Raw genomic sequence first — 16,552 nt, 5'->3', positions numbered from 1 at the left:
AGGGAAAGGGTCAGAGAGGGTCACTGGCCTGGCCTGGGTGGCACAGGTTGCAGGGACTGGGCTGGCTCTCAGCTGCAGAATCGATGCTCATCATCGCTGTCACGTTTTGCTTTCTGGGCCCCCATGTGTGGTAACGGTCTCCTCCAGGCAGTCTTCCATGACTGCCCTGGCCCTGAGCGTCATGGTGGACATGTCGGGGTATGTATTTGGCATATGATCTGCCTTCCCTTCCCCAACACACCTCACTTCTGCCACTCACGCTTGGTAATCTGTAATTTAGCTGTATTAGTCACAGTTTATTTCTTGTTAAATAAAAAAGGTTTGTTGCAACTATGGCGAGGTATGGACATATAGTCTGTACTTACGGACCGTTTCATGGGGGGTGGGGGACAGCCCTGTGAAGTAGGTACTGTTGCCCTCATCTTCTAGTGAGGAAACTGAGGCAGAGAGTTAAAGTTGCTTGGCCAGAGTCACAAAGCTCCCATGAGGTGGAGCTGGGATTCAAACCCAGGTAGCCTGTGTCTCCTGCGGACTGTCCAGGGGCGCCCAGTCTGTGCCAAGTTCGGCACATCATTAGTCACCAAGAGATGAGCCAGCAGAAGGACCCTTTTCCTAGATGCACAGAAGGTGGCCTGACGAGGCTAGGAGGACAGGCAGCAGTTCATCAGGCCGAGAAGGGGCTAGGAAAAAGGATTTGGTGGGCTGGGGGACCAGCATGTGCAAGGCTCCGGGCCTGGGACATCAGGGCACTGTTTTTTCCTCAGCTCTGAGAAAATGGAGTGGGAACCCGACCCGTCTGCCCCTGAACCTTTTCCTGTGCCTGCTCTGCCAGTGACAGTGCTGCATAAGACCATGTCCCGCCCTGGGACATGGGCCCCTGGGCATGGGGAGTGGCTCAGGGAGGCAGGACGGAGCCCGGCTCTGAGAGGCAGCATCTGGGGGTGGTGTGCAGGACCCCGGGACGAGATGCTGCTGGTCCTGTGGGAACCGAGCTTTGATAGGGGCTGCTTCTCTTGGGCTGGGAGAGGTGGGAGCCCAGGCCAGTGTCTGCTTGGTTCACTCATCCGCCCCTTCACTGGGGTCGGGCCGTGAACGCGATGGAGGAAGCCCCTGCCCTCCCAGAGCCAACGTTCTGCCCGCAAGGTGGACCTGAGTCGGTGCGGCCGCTCTGGCTGAGGCAAGAGGGTTTGTCCAGATGGAAACTTCTTCCCGCCTTGGCTAGGGCCCACGGGCGTGGCCTCCTCCTGTGGAGCCCTCCCTGTCTCTCCAGGACGCAGTTACAGGTCTGCCTCCTGAGCCACGTGCTTCCTAGCGCCCGGCCTGGGGGCGCTGCCCCGTCGGCAGCCCAGCTCTCCCGCGGGTTGGGGAGCCCCGGTCGGCTGGCTGGAACTCCGAGTCACGCGCTTTCTCCTGGCCTTGCCTCCAGCACGCCACGGGGTTGGGGTGCTTCTGTTGCCTCTGCTTCTGTCCCTGTCTGGAGCAGGGGGCGGCCAAGGGCCCTGGCCACCACCCGGCTCACGGTGGCACCTGGGCCCGGAGCTGTGCGAGGAAGGTGTGAACAGATGGCAGGACGGGGCCCTTGGAACGGCCGGCTCCTTTGCCTGGCCTTGTGTGGGCTCCACGGCACTTTTTCCGTGTCCTCGGTTCTCACTGCGGCGCCAGCGCGTGGACAGGGCCGGCTCGTTATGACTCCCATTCTGCCGGTCCGGAGCCCGGGGCCCAGGGAAGCCGCTGGGATTGCACACTGGTCTCCAGGCCTCAGTTCAGAGCTTTTGCTCTAGTGACTCCCCACGCCAGCCTCACGGTCTCCGTGCCCTGCTCACTGTTCCAGGCGGCCCGCTGGCCCCCGAGTGACCATGTGTGCAGCGATGGCATTGTTGCCCACGTCACCCACTGTCCTCCTTCCTAAAGGCACTTCCCGGATTTCTGAAAGTAGGGCTACCCAGGGCTGACAGGGCATGGTCGAGACCATTCACTGCAGGTGCCACAGCAAAGACCTGCAGTCCTCTTGGGAAACGGCTCAGTGTTGCCCAACAGTTACCGCAGAAACGGCGATTCCCGTGGACCCCGAAAGTGACTTCTGGGAATTTGGCCAATGGAAGTGGCTCACCACAAGCACAAATCCTTATGTGAGACACATTCATCGAAGCCACGTCTGGTGGAGAAACATTGGCACAAATGTAAATGACTTCAGGGGAAACGTCACCAGTCAGGTAACCAGGATACGCGAAGTCACAGGAAGACAGCGGCAGCACCGGTGTTTGGGAAAATCAGAATTAAGAAGGCAAGTCCGATCACAGTCGTAGCAAAGTAGGTAAAGAGGATGCTTGTGCAGGGGATGTCCTTCAGAGGGCGCAAGGCCAGGCTGAGCAGGGATGTATGTGACTGCTTTCTTGTTTCCAAGTGGAACAAGCCCGGAGGTGGAGGGGTGTGACGACATGATGGCAAGAGGCCTGTGCGCAGGCTGGGTACAGAACGTGGGTCAGGTGGTGCCCTGACACGCCGACCACATGCCCCGTGTCTGTCCAGATGTGCCCCGGACGCCCGAGGAGCCAGCCTTGTGCCTTAGGCAACAGTGACCCCTTCACGCCACAGGTCAGATCACTCACTCGGCAAGTGTTTGTTGAGCAGCTACTATGGGCCAGGCAGTGTTCTAGGCACTGGGCTATGGCTGTGAACAAAACCTAGAAGCTCCTGCCTGCCCTTGTAGAACTGACCTTCTAGAGAGGGAGACAAGAGCTGGCAAAGATAGGTATTTCCTCTGGCACACTTTCCTGATGTCGTCCCACTGCTCTGGGCCACACAGCAGGCTCCTGGCCCCCTGGGTCCCCTTCCTTGGCTGCCTGCCGCCTCTTCTCCCCTCTGCCCAGCCCTAACTCCTGGGCGTTGTTCACTCGTGGGGCCCTGCCTGCCACAGAAGCTTCAGAGGCTTCCAGCCCTGCATGTCCTCGGAGACTGTCCCTGCCCTTGGGTGGTCTTTGCATCAGATACTGCCTGGGTGAAGAAATTACACCTGTCCAAGAGAAGGGAACCAAGACAGGGTCCCATTACAGCTGTGCCCAGTCTCTCCACTACCACCAGGGTTCTGCCAAGATGTCTTTCACAGCCACGGGAGGACAGACTGCTCTGCCAGCACCACGCTGGGTGCACGAGAGAGCAAGTGAGGTCGGGGCCCGGCACCCGACACGCCCCAAGAGGCCGGACATGGACCAGTGGCCATGTGCAGCATCGGCCTGCTCCCCTGTGGGTGTCCCCAGCTGGCCTTGCCACTGCGGGGTACCTGTTACGTACCAGGGCTCCCGACAACCCTCCAGGGAGACAGTGCTCCCATTTTACAGATGAAGAGAATAAGGCCCAGCAGAGTTTAGTCAACTTGCCAAAGGTTACAGGTGATGAGCAATTTACCCCAGGTTCACAGTCAGGCTTCAGAGTGCCGTCTCACCCCTAGCTGTCCTCTTATATCCACCTGTTTGTCATTGGTCTTTTACCTTCTTGGTAGTTCTGTAGCAGCTGCCTGTAGTCAGATAAGAGCGTGGCCACCTGGCAGAGTGAGGCCGAGTGTGACTCAAGACGCCTGGGCTCTCACCCTTGGTCTGCCGGTAACTTGTGTGTGGCCTTGAACTGTTCTCTTTCCTCTTCAGACGTGTGGACACATGGCTGGGACTCGCTCATCTCTGAGGGCCTCCAGCTTCACATTCTGTGATGAGGGTGGCAGACGAGGGAGGACGGCGCTGTTTCAGTTTCCCAGGGGCTAACGTTTTGGCTCTGAACAGAACACAACCCACCATCCGACTAAAAAAAGCCTCTTTCCAGCTCCCATCCAGAAATAAAGATGATAGATAAATAAGCAACAGTAGCCTTTTTCTGGGAACCAGAAATAGCCTCCCGGGCTCCCAGGGCTGACTTCTAGAAAGTCTTCAGTCTCTCTTTGGGGGAGAAGAGCTGCTGGTGATGTTGCGAGTTTCCCACGGGAGAGCTGGCGGAACCCTCTGCTGTTGCCATGCCCTGCGAGGCGGGGCCGCCGTGCCAGCTGCCATCAGGGCGCTGGCTCTGATGCTACCGCGGCCTGTCCCCCTCCCCCCCCCCCCCCCCCGGGAGCACGAGCACACTGACCCCAGATGCATCGCCTTTGCCACCTGCTCACCTTCCCTTGTCTCTGTTCAGCAAGACCTTGCTCCCTGACCTCGCCCCTGCTCTGCTGGCACCCCTTTGCGGCACGCCACCAGCACCATCTAGGGGTGCATCTCACTTAGCAGCCTGGTTTGCTGTCTGGGAGTGTAAGCTCTATGCGGGTGGGCACGTCTGTTTGTTAAGTGCTGTATTTCTGGCTCCTATGATTTAGCAGAGCCCCAACACGACACGTATCTTGCCACTGGTGGCGAATGGTTGTTGACCCCAAAATAGGAACCGTAGTCGTTTCTAATTCAGTGTGATTTCCCGGACACGCAGGATGATCCTGGTTCAAGCAGTAAAGACATCGTCGTGTCCTGTACTCGAGTCCAGAGAGGAACAGGCCTGGGGCGTGGAGTAGCCATGGCCTGGTGTGGACAGTGGTCCCTTCCAGCCTCTGCCCTGCAGGCTCAAGACTGCCTTCACCCGGTGCTGCCTCTTGCTGGTGACTGAGCTCTGACTATGGGTCCTTCTTGGCAGTGTGATTGGCCAGTCTCAGTCCCAGACCTACCCCTGGAGCAAGAGCAGGGTGGGCACCCAGTGGTGCCTGCTGCTCAGAGTGTGGTCAGCAGGCTCCAAGTTGGGAGAAGGGGGGAAGACCGTGACGGTGTGCGTGTGCCCCTCCTTCCTGGTGCCACCTCTCTTGGGCCCCGCTTCACATCACAGCCTGAGATTTCAGAAAACTGGGGCTGTCTGGCCTAATGCTAGATGTGGCCCATTCACTGGAAGTGTCTCGTCTCTGCTTTTCCTCTGGACCCCAAACATCTCTGGGGGAAGCACTTGCCTTGGCCTTGTCTGACTTCACCCTGGACCTGACGACGGGGGGTGAGGGAGGGGGAGCTGCAGGTTTAAAAGAGACGCTGTACATGGAGTATGCACTTGAGAGATGGCAGCTGCTGCTGCTGGAGAATTTTTCTTGTTGTTTCCTTTTGGTTGATACAGTGCACATGCCATAAAATCCACCTTTTAATTTATTAAAAAAGTTTTTTTAATGTTCATTTTTGAGAGAGAGAGAGCAGGCAGGGGAGGAGCAGAGAGAGAGAGACAGACAGACAGACAGACAGACATAGAATCTGAAGTAGGCTCCAGGCTCTGAGCTGTCAGCACAGAGCCCAACATGGGGCTCGAACTCACAAACCATGGGATCATGACCTGAGCTGAAGTCAGATGCTTAACCGGCTGAGCCACCCAGGTGCCCCTGAAATCCACCTTTTTAAAGTACACATACAGTTCAATAGTTTTGAGTATCTTCCCCAAATTGTGCAACCATCACCATTATCTAAGGCCAGAACATTTTCCTTATCCCAGAAAGAAATGTACCCGTTTGTAATCAGTCCCCATCCCCGCCAGCCCTTGGCAACCACTGTAGACAGATTTGCCTATTCTGGACATTTCATATGAATGAAGTCACACAATATGGGATTTTTGTGACCAGCTTCCTTCGCTCAGCATACAGTTTTCAAGGTCATGTTGTAGCCCGTGTCGGCACATCTTTCCTTTTTCTGGCTGAATGATACCCCATTGAATGGGCACATCATATCTTGTTTACCCACTCGTCAGTTGAGGGGCATTTCGGTTGTTGCCACTTTTTGCCAGTGCTGCTGTGAACGTTCCTGGGCAGGTTTTTGTGTGGACATAGGTTTCCATTCCCTTGGTTGCATATCTGGGAATCACACTGTGACTCTGTGTTTAACTGTTTGTGGGACTGCCAGACTGTTTCCCAAAGCAGCTGTATCATCGTACATTCCCACTGGCAATGTTAGCACTTGTTATTTCCTGTCTTTTTTTTTTTTTAATTTTTTTTAAACGTTTATTTATTTTTGAGACAGAGAGAGACAGAGCATGAATGGGGGAGGGTCAGAGAGAGAGGGAGACACAGAATCTGAAACAGGCTCCAGGCTCTGAGCAGTCAGCACGGAGCCCGACGCTCGAACTCACATACCGCAAGATCGTGACCTGAGCCGAAGTCGGACGCTTAACCGACTGAGCCACCCAGGCGCCCCTCCTGTCTTTTTGATTATAGCCATCCTAGTAGATGTGAAATAGGATCTCCTTGTAGTTTTGATGTGTATTTCCTTGATGGCTAATGATGTTGAGCATCTTTTCACGTGCGCACCGGCCATCTGTATGTCTTATGTTGAGAACTTTCTATTCAAATCCTTTGCCCATTTTAAATTTGGGTCATCTTTTTATTGTTTATTTGTTAATAGTTCTTTATAGGTTTTGGATATTAGGCCATTATCAGATACATGATTTGCAAATATTTTTCTCCATTCTGTGGGTTGTCGTTTTTACTTTCTTGACAGTGCCCTTTGAAGCACAAAAGTTTTGAATTTCGATGATGTCAGATTTGTCTTTTTTTTTTTTTTTTTTTTTTTTTTACTTTCGTTGCTTATGCTTTTAGTGTCTAAGAAACCATTACCTGATCCAAGGTCATGAAGATTTACACTCATGTTTTCTTCTAAGAGTTTTTATTGTTTTAGATCTGCAGTTTAGATCATGATCCATTTTGAATCAATTCTTGTGTATGGTGTGAGGTAGGGTTCCAGATTCATTCTCTCACACATGGATATCCAGTTTTTGGATTGGTTGAAAAGACTGTTGTTCTCCCTGTTGAATTGTATTGGCTCCCTGGTGGAAAAGCAGTTGACTCTCTTTCTGGTGTCTCAATTCTAGTCCATCGATGTGTATGTCAGATCTTGTACCACTACCATACTGCATGATTACTGTAGTTTTATTGTTAGTTTTTAAATTGGGAAGTGTGAGTCTTCCAACTTTATTCTTTTTCAGGATTTCAATACTGGCTGTTCTGGGTCCCTTGCATTTTTACATGAATTTAAAGATTAACTTGTCACTTCCTGCTAAAAGAAAGCTGGGATTTTAATGGGGATTGTGCTGAATCTGTAGATCAGTGTGAGAGTGTTGTCAGCTTAATGTATTAAACCTCTTATCCATGAACATGGGACGTCTTTCCATCTATTGAGATCTTCCTGAATGTCTTTCAATAATATTTTGTCTTTTCCAGCATTTAAGTCTTTGTTAGGTTTATTTCTTAAGTGCTTTTATTTTTTGATGCTAGTATAAGTAGAATTATTTTCTTAATTTCACATTCAGATTGTTCATTGCTAGTAGGTAGAAATATAATTGTTTTTTGTGTGTTGATCTTTTATTCTGCAGTCTTGCTGAACTGGCTTATCTTCATAGTTTTTGGGGTTTGTGTGTGTGGATTCCTTGGGATTTCCTATAGAGAAGATCATACCACCTGCATGTAGAGGTAGTTTTACTTCTTCTTTCCAGTCTGGATGCTTTTGATTTCACTCTCTCCTAATTGCCCTGGCGAGAACACCCAGTATGGTATTGAATGAATAGAAGTGGCGAGAACAGACATTCTTGTCTTGTTCCTGATCTTAGGCGGAAAGCATCCAGTCTTTCACCCCAAAGTAGGATGTTTCTGTGGTTTTTATAAATGCTCTTTAATCAGTGAAGAAATTCCCCTCTATTCCTAGTTTGCTCAGTGTTTTTATCTTGAAGGCTGTTGGATTTTGTCAAGTGCTTTCTCTGAGTCTGTTGAGATGATCATCTCAATAAAAGCTTTGTCCTTTCTCCTGCTAATATGGAATGGACACTTTTTCTACTAGGGAGCCAACTGCCCAGGTCTGAGCCCCCCCCCCCCCCCGCCCCAGCTACACCACATACTCACTGTGTAACTCTGGGTGGGGAGCTTCGCCTCTCTGTGCCCCATTTTCCTCTTCTGTAAAATGGGAGTGACAGTACTTTCTCATGGGGTTCTTGTGAAGGGGCTTGAGTTGCTGTGTAGACTGTGTTGTTTGGCACATATCAAGTGCAGTTTATTGAGAAGTTGGCTGTTGTCAGTGACATGTAGAAGTTTGGGTAGGCTGGGGTGGGAGGGGACGTTGACAGGGATATTGCAAGGCAAATCTAAAGGCCAGGCAGAGGCATCTGCTCTGAAAAATCTGGTGATGGGGTGTCTGGAAGCTCTTACAGGAGGTGGCCTGTTGGGCCCCAGGGATCTCTGAATCTTCCTGTGGGAGGGGGTGGGCCAAGGGGGCTCCGGGCTCCAGTCAAACCAGGTGAGCCCCTGTCTACTGCAGATTGAGGCCTTGAGTGTCACATTCTGTTCGGGTTGGGCTGCAGGGGCTGTGCTTTTGCAGCAACAAGCTTTCCCACCCCAGCTCTGAGTCTAGGCTGGGGGTGCAGAAATGGGGCCTTATTTAGGTAGTGGCTTACAGCTAAGAGCCAGGATGCAGCCCCAGTACGTCCCCACCCTGATTTTCCTGACTTCTCTTTTCCTGGCCTGCCCTTTGAACCTCTGTCATTGACCATCATGTGACTTGGGGCAGGCTGCCTGTTTTGGCCTCTGCCCGTGGAGACACCACCACAGCAATTTGAGGATTAAAGGACTTCTGTGTTTGGAAGGCCTGCAGCACTGTCTGCCAGGGCTCAGCAGACGCTGCCCCCAGACCACCCTCCCGTGGTCCCCAAGAAGTCCTGCAACCCCTGAAATCTGCCAACACCCGACAATTTTGCGCCAGTTTGGAGCCTGGATTTGGGGGGGGGGGGGAAGGAGGGGCAGGTAGAAACATTTTTAACATGCCCTGTGTAATTCTTGGCATTCATTTTTATGAGCTATATGAGGCTGGATCTTAAACCTTGGTTTAATGTACTGACCTTAGCCAGCCAAGTAGCTAGAAGCTCCTGGAGACAAGCCACTTTGCTTGTTTACTTTTGGTTTGGTTTCCAAGTTGGGGGGGGGGGCACCACCCCCTCACTAACGCTCGGCCTTTCCTGGCCTCTGTGCCCAGAAGTACAGGGTGGTCCCACCACCTCCTGAGGAGCTGCTGGCCTGGTCTGAGAAGGGGAGTAGACAAGAAGCAGTAATAACAAACCGGTAATGTAATTTAGCAATCAGTAGAGAGCATCAGAGCACCTTTGGTTATCCCACAAATAATCTGTCTTGGCCTAGCTCAGTGCCTGGCACCAGGAGCGTCCGGACAAGCAGAGCAGACCCAGCATCCAGAGCTTTTCAGAGAAACCAAACATGCCGAGAACCCACTGGATGGGCACCCCTTTGAGCCCGGGGACTCAGGAAAGGCAGGGTGTGAGAAGCTGTTGGCAGGGGGGCAAGGCCGGGGCTGGAGTATGTCTGCAGGAGGCTGGAGAAGGGTGGGGAGTGTGCTTGAGAAAGGGAGAGAGGGAGGGAGAGAGTCAGGAGGCCAGACCTGGCAGGCAGGTGGCTGATGAGATGTGTCCTTTAGGTAGCGAGAGGGTGAGGGCCCTTGTGTCCCCAGGCACAGGAACGCTTGTGTAGCCTTGGGCATGCACTTTAATCTCCCTGACGGTCAGCTTCCTTCTCAAAGGATTATTTTGCAGACTTCAGAGGTGATGCATGCAAAGTCCTCTGCACGGTGCTAGACATGTGCCAGGAGCTAAGCACGTGGCACCACTCCTGCAGTTATTGTTAAGCCGATGAGGCATACGGTGGGAGAAGCCTCTGTTGAACCAGAACAATGCTCATGGTTTGTCGAGAGAAAATCTGGGCCGCAAAACAGGATCCTCTTGTAAAGTTCTGCGTGCATAAAATGTGTATATGCCTCAGGCTGAGAAGTTTGTTGTCATAGTCTTATCTGTGAACGCGTGTGGTTCTTACTTTTTTTTGAGTCAAGTTTTACACTCCTCACATACTGGTTTTGTAATTATGGAAACGTTAGGAAATGTAATTAAAGGGGCGCCTGGGGGGCCCAGTCGGTTGAGTGTCGGACTCTTGATTTAGGCTCAGGTCGTGATCCCAGGGTCATGGGATGGAGTCCTGAGTCGGGCTCTGTACTGGGGTGGAGCCTGCTTGGGATTCTCTCTCTCGCCCTCTGCCCCTCTCCCCTGCTCACATGCACAGATGCATACATACTCCCTCTCAAATAAAAATTAAAAAAGAAAAAAGAAATGTAATTGAAGAATATGCTGCCATTACTGTCAGTGTGTGTGTGTGTGTGTGTGTGTGCACGCGCGCACTCGCTGCGGACTTGGGGGTGTCTGCTCAGGAGAGCAGGGCTGTCGAGCGTGGCCCTGAGGAGGTGGCTCTGTCACAGGAAGTGGGCCCGGGGGCTAGTAGGCAGGCGTGCTGACGTGGGCTTCTTTGCCGTCCCCAGATGACAGGATCTGCTCGCCACCCTTCATGGAGCTCACCAGCCTGTGCGGAGACGACACCATGAGGCTCCTGGAGAAGAACGGCCTGGCATTCCCCTTCAGTGCGTACCACGCCCAGGCCCCGCTGGGCAGGCTGGCCGGGCCTCGGGCCGGGTGGGGATGGGGGGCTGTCTGTGCTCCCTGGGATGCGTGAAGGCCATGGCCACCAGGGAGGGCTTTGCAGCACTCAGCGGTCACGGGTCATCAGGTGGTGTGGGCGGCGGGTGCTCTTTTGCCGGCCTGGCAGTGTCTGTCCAGACGCCTGAGTGCAGATGCTGGCCGTTGTTGAGTCCGCGTGTCTGCTACCTCATCCCCACGGGCTGCTGGAGGGTCAAGAATTTCTCCCTGTACCGCGAGTCAGGCTTTGTGGAGAATAACCTCACTGATTTCTCTCTGCTTTTCTCTCCCTGCTCCATAGTTTGCAAAACCAGAGTGGCTCATGGCACCAACTCTCATGAGGTGAGTGGAAGCTTTGACTGCCCTGTGTCCCCATCTCCCCCTATGCCCCCACCTTTCCAGCTCACGGTGTCTCTCTGGGAGCCCGCAGGGGTCTGTGTGCCAGATCTCACACCTGCTGCTCCGGCTCCCTGTCCTGCTCCTGCTTGTGGCTTTGTGCGTGGTCTCCAGCTTCTCCCCGTGCCTGTCCTGTCCCCAGGGGCGGGATGGGTGTGCCAGGGGTCTGCCTGCCCGCCGTGAGCCCCAGCAAGTCACATCACGTCCCAGTTTGACCTGTCTGACTTTCCAACCTTTGGCTCATCAGTGTCGATAGCTCCCTGGGCACCTGCTCTGTGCCAGCCACTGCCCCAGGCCCCTCTGAGTGCTGCTCACTGGAGATGTGGTGTCCCTGCCAGCTGCTCACAGACCGGCTGGTCCTGCTGAATTTAGAAGGGAGTGGGGGAGGCAGCGGCACTCTACTTGCCAGTGTGTGGGGATTCCTCCACCCTCTCTGTCATTCCTTTATTCCCCCGTGGGCATTCCCAGCCCCACTCAGTGCCCGGGGAAGAATGCATAGGATGTGCACCCTGCCCCGGGGGGTAGAGACCGAGTCCCAGAGACATAGCACCGGTGAGATATGGTGTAGGACCATAAGCAGAGGAGGCCTTCCGGGGGTAAGGGGAGCAGGTGGCCAGGCAGGGACTCCATTGGGTTGCCCTTGCTGTCTTTGGAACCACACTGGGACATTGCCCTCAGGGCTTCCCTCCACCCCCACCCCATCGTCTGCATTTCATTCCCTTACAGGCACGGCCCGGCCTGGGGGCCTTCCTGTTTGGCACCCGGGAGGGTGCACTGGGCAGTAGACTCAGCGCCCATCCTGAGGGCCCCGTGGGGAGAGTCTGACCCAGTCAGAAGTGCTCCCCGAGACCTTAGGATGAAACCTGGACAGCCCCCCAGCAGTGCCCGGAAGCAGAGTTCCGTGGTGGTCTTTCTCCCTGGCATACGTTTGTGGCGACGCTTATATGCCTATAAATAGAAAGTGTCAGGGTGATATATGGTACATGGTGTGATGGAAGCTGCTGGGCCGAGGGTGTGCCTCTGCCCGTGGGAAGGAATGTGGGGGCAGCCCCGGGAAATCGCGGCCTGCTGCAGAGGTCAGCCGCCTCGTAAGGCTGGTTGCCCTTGGGGAGCCATCCCTGCCTGGGCCTGCCTGGGCTCTGGGCCAGGGATGTGCTCCATGCCAGGCGCTGGGAGGGAGCCGGAATGCTTCAGAGCAGCCAGAGTCATGTCGCCAGAACCCACATTCCCCTCAGCACCTGCCTGCCAGCCTTCCACCTGCCCCTTCTCACTAGCACCTGGTTCCTCTGTTGGTCAGTGCCTTGCAGTTTTCTGGATGGAAGGATGACTCTAATCATCATTAGTGTGATTAGACCATCCTGATGCAGAAAAGGTCAGCCTGCAGGGAAGAAACCACTTCTGTCTTCACAAGAGAACTCTGAAATCTTGTGGACCTGGGAGCGGGTCTGGCTCTGGGCACTGCCAGCGGTGGGACTTGGGGCAGATTACCCAGCCTCTCTGAGTGTCTGCACGTGGGGATGGCATAGCGGTCGCCGGGGAATGAGGGAGTTGCCATACGTGCTGCCCTGCCCCTGTCTGGTGAGCTATTAGGGAACCAGCTGCTATGGAGCCTGCCGGGGCACGGGAGAAGCAGTGGGGGTTCCAGGTCCAAGTGAGTTCCCTCCTGCCAACGTATGGGGTCAGTGCCTTTGGGGGCAGCTTTCACCCCTCAGTCTTGCTGTCTGAGTCTGGCTCCAAAATGTACACATGGGTACCTCCCTGTCTCCGCCCCCCCCACTTCTCCCAACCCACAGTGTGCTGTTTCAGGGAGGGGCTCCCCCAGATCGGGAACGGAGGAGCATCCAACATTGGGATCTGGAGACTCCCAGGGAGTCTGTGTGTGCTCTGGGCTGCCTGCCTCCTGGCAGGCTTCAACATCAGAGGGATGCCCCTTTGAGTGGGGTGCCCTCCATGGCATGAGCCTGGGCGTTGAGGAGCAAGGCTCTTCCCCTGTTTCACGGGGGCCTGGGGATGTTGGGTGCAGCAAGGATGGAGGACAGGTCTGTGGACGTAATTCGCTTTAAACAGAAAAGTGAGGCTTTTTTTTTTTTTTCTAATTTAAAAAAAAAAGTTTATTTTTTTATTTTTGAGAGAGAGCACAGTGGGGAGAGTTAGAGAGAAAGAGACAGGGAGACACAGAATCCAAAGCAAGGCTGGAGGCTCTGAGCTGTCAGCACAGAGCCCAATGCAAGGCCCAAACTCCCAAAGTGCGAGATCATGACCTGGGCCCAAGTCGGATGCTCAACCGTCTGAACCACCCAGGCGCCCCAAAAGTGAGGCTTTCTGATTAGGGTCCTTCCTTACCTGTACTGAGGTCTGCCTGATCCCTCCCTCAGAATCCCAAGCTCAACTAAAGTCAGCTGGTTTTGGCAGACCACTCTCTTTTTATTTCCTGCTCATAGAGCTGTTTGTTTTTTGTTTTGTTTTGTTTTTAAGCCAGTGCATGCACACTGATTTGCTTGGCAGTGAAATCATCATCCTCCCCCCGTCCCCCTCCCCCCCCCCCACCTCTTTGTTAAACCACTAAGCCAGAAGCTCAAAGTGCCCCTGAAGCATCTATCCCATGGTAGTTATTGCTGCTGTTTTACAAGTGAGGAAAATGAGCTTAGGGTGAGTCCCCTGTCAGCCCTCATGCAGCCAGGTGCTGGAGCTAGGACTTAACCCCGTGTCTGGCTCGTCTGGCTCCAGGGCCACCTGTGGCCTTTCTCTTCCTTATCAGAAGGCTAAGGAGACGGTCGCTGCGGCACACGCATGCACTCACATGTGCACACACATGCACACAGATGCACGCATTTTTTGTTTCTGCATGTGGCCTGCCTCTCCACTCCTGCCCTGCCCGGCTGAGCACCAGGAACGTTGGGGTGGTGCTCTGTGACAGTTGACGTCAGGGGTGGCTGCCAGTGCAGGCAGCCAGCTGTCCAGGCTCCGTCATTCCTGCCCATGGTCCTGGGCATCTGGTGGCTCCCTCCTGGGGCCTTTGGGCTGCAAGGGATTAGTCATGGTCCCGGCTCTGGCAGCTGAGCCAAAGCAGAGATTTTCTCCAGCTGTGCCTCTGCCCTCCCTACCTTCGTGGCCCTACCAGATCCTCTCAGTGGGGACCTTTGTCCCCACAGGCATCGGAGTCAGAGCAGCACGTTCCCATTTCTCAAGCATCCATGTGGTTCGCTGAATGTGTGATGAGGCCAAGACTTCGTGCTGGGCAGACCCAGTCCCAGCCTGGGCTCCATCACTTTCCAACCAGCCACTGAGCTGCTCAGGGCCTCAGTTTCCCCATCTGTAAAAGGTGCATGATAGCAGTGCCCACCTCAGAGGTGCAGCGTGAGGGCAGCACCAGGTGACTCGCATTAAGTGGTCAGAACAGGGCTGGGCATGTTCTGAGTGCTCAACCAGAGATAGCCCTTACCCTTATGCAGACTTTGACCCGAGGCCTCCCAATTCCCGATCCATTGCCTTACACTCCCCGCCTCTCCTGGATCTTTGTGGAAGAATCTCTAAGGATGTCGTAAGGATTGAATAGTATACAGCCGGGGGTCCCGTTCCCAGGATTACGGTGTGGAGTTGGGCAGTGCACAGCCAGTTCAACCCTACGTGGACAGCCTGATGGTACAGGATTTCCAAATCCCCACAGCAGGAGTGAATCGACCCCCAGGTGTTCATTCTCGAGTCTCACTCCCCTCGTCCTGGCTTGAGATTCTTCCTGGGGCGTCCTCAGTTCACAGGGATGGCTCTTGGTGCATCTGGTCAGGTGATGTGCCCCTGGGTAAGGCTGAGTAGCTGGTGGATTCTGACAGAACTCTTGGCTCCCTGTTTCTATAGATGGCCATCGTGTTCAACCAGGAGGGCCTGAGTGCCATCCAGCCACCCTGTGTGGTCCAGAACTTCATCAACCACAACGCTGTTTTGTACAAGGTGTTTGTGGTGGGCGAGTCCTACACCGTGGTCCAGAGGCCCTCGCTGAAGAACTTCTCCGCCGGCACGTCAGGTAACCAGGCTTCCCGCCGTCGCAGGGGCCCGGCTGGGACAGGGCGTTGGCCGTCTGTCCTGCCGCACTTACCCTGCTACCCTGTGGTATTTTGGAGGGGGCAGGGATGATGTGATCTGAAGGGTGGAGGAGGTCTGCTCAGTAGTGAGAAGTCTTGGAGAACGAGGTAAAACCCCACTCCACCGGGTCACTGTAGGGGCTTCATCCTCCCGGACCACTGTAAGCTCCGGGACTCCTCCGAAAGCTCTCTGCGCCCAGGGCACTTCCTGGGGGCCCCACAGAGGTGACACGCGTGAGGAACATGCTGGAATGGGTGATTGGCCCTTGAGGGAAGTGAGGGTTTGGGAAAGGGCCCCTCTGATTTTTTGAAGGCCAGAGTGCTGACCCTTTTATCATGTCTTTTTTTTTTCCAAATGGGGAGGCCCAGCGTTACTTGCTGCTTCTGCGGATGTGCGCTGCGTTAGAGGTCACACAGGGTCCAGCACTTCCTAGTTGGGGGACCTCAGGCAGGTCCATGTGGGCACAGTCACCCCACCGCGTCCCTCCTTACAGGGGTGAGGACTGAGTGAGCATGTTTTGGATCCCAAGTGTCCCTCAGATGGTCACAGGGTGGTGGTGTTTTTAGGATGCTGCCATCATTTGGGGGCATTTGAGGGGATCCTGTAAGGAGGCTGAGGGGCTCCACAAGCTCAGCTTTATTAATTAATTAATTATTATTTATTTAGGGAGAGCGAGTGCATGAGCAGGGGAGGGGCAGAGAGAGAGAGAGAGAGAGAGAGAGAGAGAGAGAAAATCCCAAGAGGCTCTGCACTGTCAGCACGGAGTCTGACACAGGGCTCGAACCCACAAACCACAAGATCATGACCTGAGCCGAAACCCAAGAACCTGACCCTTAACCGACTGAGCCACCCAGGCGCCCTGCTCAGCTTTTTTTTTTTTTTTTAGCTACTCTCCTGACACCAGCTGATCCTTGGCCCTTTCAGAAACTGACACTAAGATACGGATTTGCTGGTGTTGGGGCTGCTCAAAAGAATGTTCTAGTGGTTCTGAAGGCATCTCTAAGGCAAGTTCCAGAAACCTTTGGAGCAGAGTAACCGTGTCTTTGAAATAAGCACAGCTTTCTAAGAGGATCCCTTGCAGGATATTTGATTGTCCTCATGTGCTGTGCTCAGGCATGCCGTGCATTTATCTCTGCAAGGGAAACCCGCCATCACCAGATGCAGTGAAATACCGGGCCGTTCTGTCTCCATCTGAGTCAACAGATGTGTCTTCTTAAAGTCCCTCCTGCTGGGATTGCCTGTCACCATCCGTTCCTGGTGGCTTTAAGCCACTCCTCTTGAATAAAGTTCAGCTGTTCATCCCCAGGACAGCTTTTTTCTTCCCATTAACGCAACACAGAGAGCAGACACTTTGAAAATGTGTGCCCGTTTTCACTTCCTTTCTGGGTGCAGGCAGCCTTCCCAGCCAGGCGGGGGGCTCCAGGACTCGAGGCTGCATTGTCAGGGTTTGGGACATCCCCAAAGTCCCCCTGGTCCCATCTCTCGCACACTGGGATGATGTAATGATGTGGGGGTGAGGGGACTAAGATCTGGAGGGGTCTTTTTGTATATGACTATATAGCAGCAGGAGGCATTTTTATAAATTGTG

General features: G+C 54.0%; 1 protein-coding gene across 4 annotated transcripts in view; it reads left to right on the top strand.

Annotated features, from left to right (window-relative positions):
- ITPK1 (inositol-tetrakisphosphate 1-kinase) overlaps positions 1-16,552 on the top strand; it is a 179,439-nt gene that overhangs the window by 147,106 nt on the left and 15,781 nt on the right. For all 4 annotated transcript variants that reach the window (XM_060620602.3, XM_060620605.3, XM_060620603.3 and 1 more), the window contains 3 exons: positions 10,335-10,433; positions 10,790-10,830; positions 14,740-14,905. In XM_060620602.3, the coding sequence (XP_060476585.1) occupies positions 10,335-10,433; positions 10,790-10,830; positions 14,740-14,905 (306 nt within the window). The remainder of the gene's footprint in view (positions 1-10,334; positions 10,434-10,789; positions 10,831-14,739; positions 14,906-16,552) is intronic.

This window comes from Panthera onca, chromosome B3, assembly GCF_046562875.1.
Source record: "Panthera onca isolate mPanOnc1 chromosome B3, mPanOnc1 haplotype 2, whole genome shotgun sequence".
NCBI classification, from domain to species: domain Eukaryota; kingdom Metazoa; phylum Chordata; class Mammalia; order Carnivora; family Felidae; genus Panthera; species Panthera onca.
The sequence above is the reverse complement of the archived record's forward strand: the minus strand, read 5'-3'. Positions and strand labels throughout refer to the sequence as shown.